Source organism: Homalodisca vitripennis, chromosome 2 (genome assembly GCF_021130785.1).
Source record: "Homalodisca vitripennis isolate AUS2020 chromosome 2, UT_GWSS_2.1, whole genome shotgun sequence".
Classification (NCBI taxonomy): Eukaryota; Metazoa; Arthropoda; class Insecta; order Hemiptera; family Cicadellidae; genus Homalodisca; species Homalodisca vitripennis.
Window position 1 is genome coordinate 47,027,246 of NC_060208.1, and position 12,125 is coordinate 47,039,370.

At 33.3% G+C, this 12,125-nt stretch overlaps 1 protein-coding gene across 2 annotated transcripts in view; it reads left to right on the forward strand.

Moving 5' to 3' along the window:
- The window catches only part of LOC124353892, a 48,793-nt gene extending 40,045 nt beyond the window's left edge, over positions 1-8,748 (forward strand). The window contains exons 2-3 of one of the 2 annotated variants that reach the window (XR_006921638.1): positions 2,128-2,230; positions 8,591-8,748. Coding sequence is in view for 1 of the 2 variants with exons in the window: in XM_046803941.1 (XP_046659897.1) it covers positions 2,128-2,667 (540 nt within the window). In the remaining variant the exon portion in view is untranslated. Of the gene's footprint in view, positions 1-2,127; positions 3,160-8,590 lie in introns of those variants that run through there. The other variant, XM_046803941.1, reaches the window with a different exon arrangement.
- Positions 8,749-12,125: the final 3,377 nt, after the last annotated feature.

A 12,125-nucleotide genomic window follows, 5' to 3' on the forward strand; every position in this document is an offset into this window, starting at 1 on the left:
ATCTATCGTCTGTGGCATAATACACAAACACTGGCACAGGGTATTGCACAGTCATGATACTGAATAGCCCAGGACAGAAAGTGGCAGGTGCCGGGTTGGCCATATTTTCCTTTGAATTTTGAATTTAGCTCTAGTTCACCTTTCTTTTATTGCAGCGTCTAGCATCTGACGCTGTCTCGGACTTGACTCCTGGAATCTGGAGTCATGTTCGCCTAAAGAGATCCGAAGAAAGTCGACGACGAAAATGCTCAAAGCGAGACATTTACACAGTTTCGTCATCTAGATTCCAAGGAGTCAAGTCTGAGACAGCGTCAGATACCAGACACTGCATGCAATAAAAGGTAGGTGAACTAGTGATAAACTCAAAAAGCAATTGAATCAACCCTTCCTACTATAGCTAAAAAATAAAACCTTAAAAATAAAGTGAAAGTGGCTATGCTATACTTTAAAAAAGATGCAGATAAAAATAAAATGGATTTTGAGGGTATTCGAGACTGGCAACAAGACCTTCCAAACAGATTGACAATTTCTCTCTCTCTCTCTCTCACTCTATCTCTCTCTCTCTCTCTCTCTCTTTTCCCTATCCCTCACCCCCTCTCTCTCACTCTCCCTCTCTTTCTCTAAGTGAGTTAGGAAGCACGGAGTAAGCACCCAGGGCTCGTCTCTGGTATGACATCAATACGCCGTGATCCTTAGGATCCTTAGATCCTAGATTGTGCGTTAGAATTCTCCAACGTTACACATACTTGCTATTTCTTCTGAGGAGCTGTCCGATTGCATTCCGTTGTTCAAAAAACTCATCTCGGTTTTATTAGATGACATTATTAGTAACAAATTAAACATCTTATTAAACCAATATCATCCACATTTCATATATGCCGTTCCTAATGGCATATAATCCACAGTAGCATTAAAACCTAGCTCCAGAAGACCGTCAGTGTATTAAACAAGTGAAGCTCGTATTATTTTACTATACAGTGTTGTCTAAAAATATCATATTTACTAACTAAAACTTTTCTTTCTTTCTATCATATATTGCTCGAGTTAAAGCTGTTGTAGGTGCCCGCTTAGACAGTATTTGAATATTGCTGAGTAGTTAATGTTGTGCTTTAATCCTCTGTTTGTCAATCCAGTTATGCAAATTACATAACTCCAGGTGAACGAAGTACGTATTGCATCTATTACAGATTATCTTCATTTATACATACATAATATCAAATGTAATTACTTCTGCTTCTAAACTGTTGTAACTTGAAGGTATTATAAAATTGTGAATTTATTTGTTTTCAGTCTGATTATAGGTACGAAAATGATTGCAAATTTGGGCATTGGTGAGTGATTATCGCAGGTCTATTGATTACTTTTTGATCGTGAAAAATAAGATAAAAGGCATCAGGAAATGCTCGTTAAAATCCTTAATGTTTTTTTATTTTGCCCCTTTATAAATGAGAAGTGTAAGAACATTTCCCAACTTAAGACCAATAAAAAACAAAAAACAATTTTTTCGTATTTTCAGTTTTTTTAAGAGTGGGAATAAAAATATTTCATAAGAAACTCCAAGAAATCAAGAAATATATTGAGCAATTTCTAGAGGTTTTTATTTTATTTTGATCGTCTTAAAAGGTTAAAGTGGGAGAGTTGCTTTATTTTTTATTATCTAAAGATGTTATTTTTTCTAATTAGATGCAACAATCTAGGATGACTTGGTAACCTTACAGCACAGCACAGGTCGAGAACACCAATTCAAAATTCACTTCACTTTATATGAATTTTTATTTTGTAGGTATTACAATTTTATATGAATTATTTTAGCTTTGATAGAATGTTTTACTAGAGTAATGACGTTTTCAAGAGTCCTTTATGTAATATGTGTCATGTTCTAGGACAGAATATTTAAGAGCTGGTGAAATTCTTCTAGAGACAGGTCTTGCAGTGATGATGTCAACACTTCTCAGCTATCCATCTTTCAATGATAATCTTTATAGTTGGAATATCTGCAACAGCCGAGAAGGTCCAGGCGTATATGGTATATTTATCATGCGAGCTAGAGAAGAAATGGTTTGAAGTTATACAAATCTGTAAGTCCAACTCTACAAATTGTGTTCTCAGTGCCATTCTTTCTTGCAGGCGCCTGCAGTTGCAGACCCCATGGACAGGGCAGAACAGTGGAAATGTGACAAAGACAAAAAACATTCCTGGGAAAGCAATGACGTCCGTCACCACAAAGTCTGTGAGTCACTAGGTTTCGGCTCGGACATTGCATCCTTAGACGAGCTTGACGGTGAAACTAAGGCTAAAGTGGATGAATATTTAAAGTTTATACTGAATCTTTTAATTGATCTGCCATCGGCCAACAAACAAAATGATACGAGTAAATTCAAAGATGTAGCCAGTCGAATGCAAGTAGCAGTCATTGAAATGCAATTCACGATAAAAAACTATAAGACGTTTCTTCACTTGGTCCAAAAAACACTCGTTACACCCCTTTCAAGTGTGGTGTCAAAGTTTCTGGCTGGTGTGGAAATGAAAATTAACAATGTTGTAAAAACAATCGTGTGCCTACTCTTTTACCTGGACAGTAAAATCGATTCACTCTTAGTCTTAAAAATTATTGAGTCAGAAAGTCTATGTGAATCAACAGGTATACACGAATATAAAACTGAATAAAACATCACTTGCAGCCAGCTTGATGTAAAGCTTGTGTTGTAGTTCGTTTTTCTTGTTACAAAAAGCCCTTTTCGTTTCAGTTCTCTCATTATGTTTTCATTTTATTTTACTATTTTATATTACTGGTATGAAAATAATTTGTAAATTTACACATAATGCTGTCTGTACACTAGTAAAATTATGTTGGATGTGCTCGAGCGACTTCAACCTAAAAACTCTAGAGCAAGATGTAATATTTCGTGTTGTGGAGAATTTACAGCCAGTGGATAATCAAAACTGGCAATGTTAATTATATTAACCTTCTATAAACGTTACATTAAAACTTCCGTTAATTTTGTATTATGTTAAGAACACTTGTTAATGTAGTCTATATAACGAATTGCTGGAGTAATATTGACGACAAACAAGTTCCAGTACAGCATTAAATGAAACAGCTTTTGACAGGTTATATTAATGATTAATTATTTTGGATAATAAACACATATTTGAGAAGAGGTTTTTAAGACAACTCCTAAGGAAAATAAGACGGATGAAAATATCTAGTCAAGCGACAAGCGACTTAAAAATCACCAACAAAAGATAGTCTATATCGACCCACAATGCTCTTAAAATAAATACAAACTTGTATAAATATTGTTTGCTGAGTTCTTTTTTGGCAATGTTTTACCAACACGAACTCTCCAGATATTGGAACCAAACTTACTTATTTCAAAGAGAAAGACCCATCAAAATAGATACTATAGCCAAATTTACAAATTTTCCAAATCTATGCCATGTGTGTAATATTGTTCCTTTAATTTTAAATTTAGGATATGAAAATGTACCACAATTTTATTCCTTACAATTTAATTCTAGTTATCTAAACTGCTGTCTGAGCTAAACGAAATTAAAGCTCCGCACAAGGTACTATAAAAAAGACATCTGAAAAATTAAGTAAATAATGTACTACCTATTGCAAATATATTGTTTTTTAAATCTACTGTTATTTTGTTCTAAAGTGATTAATGCTCGTTGGATAATCTCTCTGATTCTTCTCTACCACTACGAGGCACTGAGCTAGATATTGTAGGAGTCCATCTGAGCAACCTTTTCTCACTGAACGAAAATCTTTCAGAAAATATACATGGATATGAAGATGTTTTCATGGATATTGAGGTAGGTATTGATGATTTATCCGGATTCACTATGAATTGGGCAGGCACTAACAACAATTAATTTTCGAACTCATTGAAAGCTTTATAAAAGGAGACGGAAATTAATGTAAATCAATTGAACATGCTTTGAATACACACAGTACGATAATATAATATGTGATGCGCTGTTCTAGTTGATGAGATTATTTTTGGCGTACCGGTAGTTTTTTAAGCTCCAGCTCGATTGTTGAATCAATAATATGACATATATTATTTAGATATTATATTTATTGAATTTTCTTATAGTAGGCATATTCGATATTCCACCATTATAAGACTACCGAGAATCATTTGCTCAACTTTTTGCTAACGTGACTGTAGATATCGCTCGCTGGCGTATCTCTAGCGAGTTAATTATATTGTCATGTATCTGGTGACTATGAATATAAATTAGGTCATTTATGTAATAATAAACTCATGCTAAAGTTAACCTCACTACAGCAATTGAGTTGTTTGATTTCAACGTTTTTATCCAAATAAGTGCATTTATTGATATCTTGTACTGTTAACCCTAGAACTGTTAATCGACATAATTATGTCGGTTAATGCCGCTTTTTGTGGTGTTAACCGTCAAAATTTTGTCGATCAAACATTCCCTCGTATAATTACTTTTTTATAATATACTCCGGTAACGTATCGATATAATTCATGCACCATTGGATTCGGGAAGAAAAATGCTAAGGAACAGATGAGTTTTATTCCTCTTTGTATTATGGTTATGACGTAGCAAGCTTGTTATTTTGAACGTAAAAGAAAACGCGACGCCGTTTGTTGTGACCGCCATATTGCCGCTGCCGTTCTGTATCACTTTCGTGCCGAGCTGTGGATATTTGTAAGTTTTAATAGTTTTACGCGTGTTTTAGTGTCGTATTTAATGTGTAGTGTGTTGTTTGATGTCGTAGTAGTGTAAACATATATATTTTAGAATAAATCAATTTCTATTTACTGAAATATGTTTGAGAAATTACCGGCTTTGTGTAGGCTATGGCAAAATGACTTGGCTAAAATTCTTTTTACATAGTTTGTTATTGTTTTCACTTACTAAACGTTATTTATAGCACTCTTTTAGCTCTGAAGTAACTATTTATTTTTGGTAAATAGATAGTTTTCACAATAAAATAATATATATTTCCTGTAATTTCTTTGGTTATATATAATAACTGTTTGGGTTATTCTATATTTTTTCAATATCTTTAGTTATATTTATAGTTTTCTAACTACATAATATTTCTTATTACTTATAAACCATAAATTTATAAATTTTGATATAGTACAAGCTTTAGAAACTATTTTATATTTTGCTGAATGAAAATTTTTCGCAAAATTTTTGAATAATGGCAAAATTTAACTTTTTTTACTTTTCAAAAAATAATTTATGGTAATTATTTCATTACTACTGTATATTCTATTTTATTCTAAGTAATAAAATATGTAAAATAACATGTATTCATAGATAAATGTATTAGCAAAACTTGTTTTACCAAAGTCTTACGTGTACACCCGATTTTCAGAATTTATACGCATCGCTGCTTTTTGTTCTATAGCTTTATGATGCTTTCATAAATGTGTATAATGTTTATGTTTTTCTGAAACTAGATAAAATTTGACACAGAATGGCTATCTCACTTATAAATATTTCTCACTATAACTTCATTTGCTAGGTATGGTCCCCCCCAAATTTAAGAAATATTTTTCGTAAATTTTATATTTGATTAAAAAAAGTGTTTATTAGAAAATTTTTGATGGTTAATTTTTACAATATAGTGCAATTCTACGTTTAATTCTGAACACAAAAATATATACTCTTATTTATATTGCTTTTATTTTATATTTTTAATAATTTTTTTTTAAAAAACCTTGCGCGAAGCTCCAAAACAGCCCGACACTACAGGATGAAATGACCGCCAGTTCTAGGGTTAAAGGTTCTAATTCATTTTAGTTCATATAACACATCATCCTCAGTTATTTTATTATTAATGCTATTCTGTTTATTAATAATTCACTATGGCCCTTTTCTCAGCTTAACGTTAAGATTCAATCTCTGGAGAAATTATAAAAATTCCGTTGTATCTAAATAAGTAACATAGTGTACTATGGCGGCAAACTGAGACGTAAAAGAGATTGATTTAAATTATCGTTAAGGTGATACAACCAATTTTGAATGTGGTAAATATTTGTATGTTAAATTAATTGCTATTTAGGATAACGTCCTTGCATAGAGGCAAAAGAGGCGGGGAGAGGGAGTTTTTGTCTGTCCCCGTAAAATTATAGTTATTTAAAGTAAAATATTTAAGCAATGTTCTAATTAGGTCTAAATAAAAACGGCTAAAGATTAATCTGTGTAAATGGTTTAGAGCATGTACATGAATTATAGCTTCTGAGAGTGGCATTTTTTATATGAAAAATGTTATTAGTTGAGAAAAAAATATTTATCATTAAATTTTTATACATTATTTTAAATTGAAATAATACAATTTTATTAATTTATAAGTCAATAAAAACATGCCACTTCATGACTCTACATGTATACCTCATGTACATTTTTATTTAAGACTGATTACCTAAATTGACAAAATTGCCTAACAGTCCTAATTTATATTCCTGTTTGTACAGGTTGGCATTGAACTAACGTTAGTTGCAAGTAAACTAAGAGACTAAATCCAGATAAGTGGGATTATTCACATTTAGAATATAATGTACATATGTTTGATTAAAGTACATATTAGGAACTGAGTTAGAAAATAATAATGTAAGCTGCGATAGTAAACACTTCAAAAATGTAATAAGAAATCCTTCATGAACTCTTATTTATTATATTCAAATTCATGTTGCTGTATGATTATAACTTAATAAACATGATGTGTGCATTATTATAAAATAAAACGCTTATTCATATATTTAACTTTTCTTAGTCTAAATTTGTGGCATTGAATCAATATATTTAAATGTTACAATTAACATTTAAATATATTGATTGAGCGAGGTGTGTTGGAGAGGCAGGGAGCGGAAGAGGAGATTAGCAGATAGATAGACCGAATTATTTATCAACATAGTAACGAAGTTATACATACTTTTTTGATTAAGTATTATTGTTACCTATAATATTAAGTCAGGATAAAAGCATTGTATGCATATAATCAAGTTTTAATATAGCAAACATTGTAACAATAATATACAGTGTGTAATAATTATTGTTACAATGTTTGTTATATTACAGTGCTGGTTACAGCACAAACATTGTAACAATAATATACAGTGTGCGATATAATTCGAATAATAATTAAATCGAACGAATTGTTTATATCAATATTATTTATATTCAGTCTATATATCTGTTAATTTAGTCTTCCGCTCCCCGCCTCTCCAACACACCTCGCTCCACTACGCTATTGGTATTAACCTGATACCAGGAAAGCGTCATCAGACCTGCTCCGTTCCTAGCCTCATTGCTTGCACGACAAAAACCATCCGAATCTCGATCGTATTAGTGTTTGAAGTACTTTCTTTTTTGTTATATCGTATGTCGGCGTTACCCCCGTCGGGTGTTTGTTTCGTGTGTCGGGGAGTGCTTGGAGAACGAACAGTGACAGTAAAAACATACAGGATTTTTTCCTCAGGCGCTAATATAAGTGAGTCGGAAACGTGGGCTTGAAGAGAATATAAGGCTTTTGTGAAATTGAATGAGGTACACTGTGAAAAGTAATGTGAAAGCATCCACCCGGCACGGAGGAGATGTTTCATCAACTCAGCCATCATGTGGGGGGAGGGTGATAAGTGTGTCGGGGTCAAGGTGCTACATCACTGTAGATAGTTGTTTCCTTTGCAGTGAAAATTCTCCAGTAAATATTTAGAGAAACAGATAAAAATTCCCAGACGTCTACTAAATGAACACTATTAAGTGAAAGTGAAAGAATCGATCGTGAAAAGACTAGACAAGCTGGTGAATGAGGACAACAGATTCTTTAGCTTCTTCCGTGTATAAATGAACTTGTTGCCCCTTAGGGTAAGTACCACAAACGGTACTACCTAAAATTGCACCGATTGTCACAATATATCAGTACAGAAGGTAAATGAGGATGTTTTGAGCAAACCCTTCTTATCAAGGGTGTGAAGCGTTCGTCAAAAGCTACGAACTTTTCCCTAGGTCTGCTGCGAGTGCAAAATTCCAGCTTGCTTGTCTACTCCCAACCCAAGAAGCAGCGGCCTAGCACTCCTTCAGAACATTCAACCAGGTTCATAAGTGGGTGGGTGTCGAAAAAGAACTCTCCATATGGGGTTGGACAAGAAGCCAAATAATGGCTAACTGCTACCACCACAACACAAGATCCAGTGCCCTCAGCATTACTGAACATGATTTCGTGTAAATCTACGAAAGAAGGTGAGGTGGTGGGACCTGTTCATGCCAAAGATTAGGGATCAAGTGCTTTGTTCTTTGCGAAATCTGCTAAGGCAAGATGTGTCGCAACACCTCGCATGTCTTAGCAGACTCGAAAGAGGAAGACGAAGATATGGACGAAACTACTTTGTAGTAGAGCTCCAACAGTCACAAGAAACAATGGAGCCGGAGCCAGACAGTAAGAAATCGAGGCATTCTCGTTCAAAATGAAAGGTAAGAGATATTTTTAATATGTACGTACACTGTATTACATTTTAGTTCGTTGCAGCTTCAAAATTGATAAGTGACGCATTACATGACTACAAATTTATGTTGTGGTTTAAATCTGTTGCAGGAGTCATCAGGCGTTCCCTTCGACGATAGACACTACTACCTCCCCTCTTCTACACGGGAGCTTTAACTCTCACCTCGGCGTACCATTTAACTTTTTACTTGTATGTTTGGTAGTTAGTTATAGTTCCTGTAAATAAAAACTTTATTTTCTTAAGAATTTATCGTCTCGGTCAATTTATTGAACAATACGACTTTCCTAACTTTTAGTTTTATACAGGTAACGACAACGAGACCTATTGGACCTACAGACCGTTCTGTATTTAGATTAAATCTAAATAACTTCTGTGTAACAGTCTTACATATAACTTTCCCCGTGGAGTCATCATTTATATCCAATATTCTTGCCAAAAGATGAATAAAATCCAATGTTTTGGAAAATATAGGGCCTGCAGAGCTGCGGTTGGGCTATAAAAAACGAGTTATAACAGCAAAAAAAGACAGCAAAAAGTCCTAAAATTCAAAGTTGTTTTTGACTCTCAAAAGCTTAAGGATTTCGAAGCTGCTAACGTGACTTAATCTAAAATGTCATAACAACATACCAAAAATTCAGATTTCTGTAATTTTTGCTATCCTTACATACCAAGTGACTGGCCTATTATAAGAACGGAAAATCCAATCAGAACGTTTTAATTTGACTGCGCCTTCGCCTGCACAATGAAGTTCAGCTGTTACTGAAATAACAGTGTGTTGGTGCTAAAACGTTATCCCCGTTTAGGTATACGTTTCCATCGGATAACACAGTTACCGACACTAATACGTTATATAAGGTGTATCTTTATCCTTTAGCAAAAATGTCCGACGTTCGACATGGAGACTATATACGATTACATTTTTACTAGCTTTTGTTTTGTTCAGATGTCAATTACATTCAATGCAAAGTGGTTAGAAACAATCAACTTTCGTCTGTTTTGAGGAATTTGGTTTCTCTTTATGAAGTGAATCCTCTTTGTAGTTGTGTATCTACTTTCTCATTGGTCTACGCGTCTGCTTGCAGATAGGTGCTGTGTTATTTTACTGACTACGTGGAAGTTGATATTATTTTGTGCAGCGATTACTTTGAATTGTGCGGGAATATTAATCATTTTAAAAATAATTACGTTTGTTTTTAGTTTGTTGTGTGTTTTTTTGAGTTCGTCAAATAGACAATGTGTAAATCTAACTGAACGACCTTACTATTTGGTGACAGAACTTTCATTTCCTATTGTTACATTTGATAAACTCTTTAAATTTATAAAAACCTGAAAAACTACTAAAGGTAGGATTTACTAATTAATATCAACACTGAAACCTATATAATATATTTTATAGAAAAATAAAGTACATACATTTTTACACTTTTATGATTTTATATTTATAAATAACTGAAAATGTAGCCTATGTTATTAAATACTTTATGCCAAATCAGGTAAGTACAAAGTCGTCTGTTTTGATACAAAATAAAGGAGTCTTGAATTTTTCTACAAATCTTCATTTTATGTTTTATTGTCGCAGTTAAAATGGCTTTTTCCAATTTTAGTGCAAAGGTTCTGTTTCATGTATAACCTAAACTGATGCTTAGGACAAAGCAATAGGCCACCCCACAGAAAAAGAAAGTACCACTTTTAATTAAAATTTGTAACACACTGATATAATTTAGGTGGTTATTCTGTTTTTATAGCAATTTGTTCATTTGAAAAAATGTTCATAAATCTGAGTTGCATTTAAAAAAATGTATTTATTTGTTTTTAAACATTAACAGCATACAGCCAGTACATAATGTGCGAACAATGAATAAACCAAATCTGTGTCAACACTATTATAGTTGGTATACAATATATGCTTAATAATATAACTTAAACTAAAAATAAAAACAACTTCTACTTTAGTCAAAGATTCCTTATTAGGCTGAAGAGAGCCTAATACAAGTCCAAAGATTAACCAGTAATTGAAATCCAACAGTCCAGGAGGAAAGAGCAAATTTGCATTGTGTAAGGACACAATCTGGTTTTTTGAAATCAATGAGAAATTTCCCCTAAAACAAAATTTATTGTCAGCCGCACTATTTTTGGCGGAGGGTAGGTGAGTATTGAATCGAACTGTTAGGGTAGGTATCAAAAATGTTAAAAATATGAACCAATAAGTTTTTCCTCAGATTATGTTTTAATAATCTTGATACACTTAAAACTGACTGTCAGACTGATACTTATATTGTCATTTAACTAAGTAAATATATTGGAAATTGCTTCTTTACGCGTCTTCATATGATTATCTAATGTTGATTTAGCATCTTTTATGTTCCAGGTGATTGGTATTAAGTGTGTCAAACTAGGAAAAATATAATCTGAGAAAACATTATTGCCTCATATGTGTAACCATTTTGATACCCTCCCAATATGACCTCCGCCAGAATTAGTATAGCTGACGATCAATTTCTTTCTGAGGAATTCCTCTATCTATTTCAAGAAAACCCTAATTGTGTGCCTTTACAGTGCTAATTGGCTCCTGGCTTCTAGCCTGTAATATTCCAACAGTTGGTGTTAGGAGGTCTTCGTAACGTCAGATGTGGGCTTTGATAATTATTATCACGTGTTGCTAAAGAGGTCTTGACAACACGGACCAGTGGATTTTCTGAAGTAGTCAGTATCTAGTAGTTCAGCCTTTAGGATAATCGGTGGCACTGTTTAAAAATGTGTCAAGAAAGATCATGTCACTTATACAGCATTTTACTTGCAAATTTGGAAGATGTAGAACCTTTAGAAAAGCTGTAACATGTAGCCCAACCTAATTTCCACCAACCTGATAAACTCCCTTTGTATAGACTCCACTTTGTTTATATGACCAACTGGCAGGAGTTTATGACAGAGCAAGCCTATTCCAACATATCCCAAATAAGACAGCAGTACAGTGTTCTTAGTTCCTATAGTCCTGGCAAGTCTGTAGTGGTATTAAATCAGTCCAAACCAATAATCACATCATGTGGCATCACACTGTGCTAGGACGCAAAATATTTACCACTGTTAAATTAACGGATCCACACTCAGCATACAATATATTCTATCTTTTGAAGTTTATACTGCTTTTAAATCTTGTTTAAAATGATTTTTTGTGTTGACTGCTCTACGCTTGACTCAGCCAATAAAACTGAAGACATATTTATACCTCTTTACAGCATTACAATGCCATTTTTTATTAACTGTGAAATGAGTCCATTGCTGCATAGTAAAACAAAATATAACCGTGTGATCATGATGTTTGTATTCACAGCAAGAAGCCCTAAGCTATACGTGCTTTCGATGTTACTATTCAAATGACAGTTTTAGTAACCGAACTGTCACAATGCACAATCTCCCAGTTATATCTCTTACTGCACAGAGTAAATACAGCCCTTTTAAAAATCTTTAAAATTGTGTATGTGTGTAGTATTAAGTGTGTGTTAGGTCCAAGTGCATTGTCTTTGCCAAGTGGTGTTATAAAATAGTCAATATAATAACACTACAAGAAAACTACTACATTTTATATGTAGAGTGCAATAAAAGGGGAAAATTCCTAAATTTAGG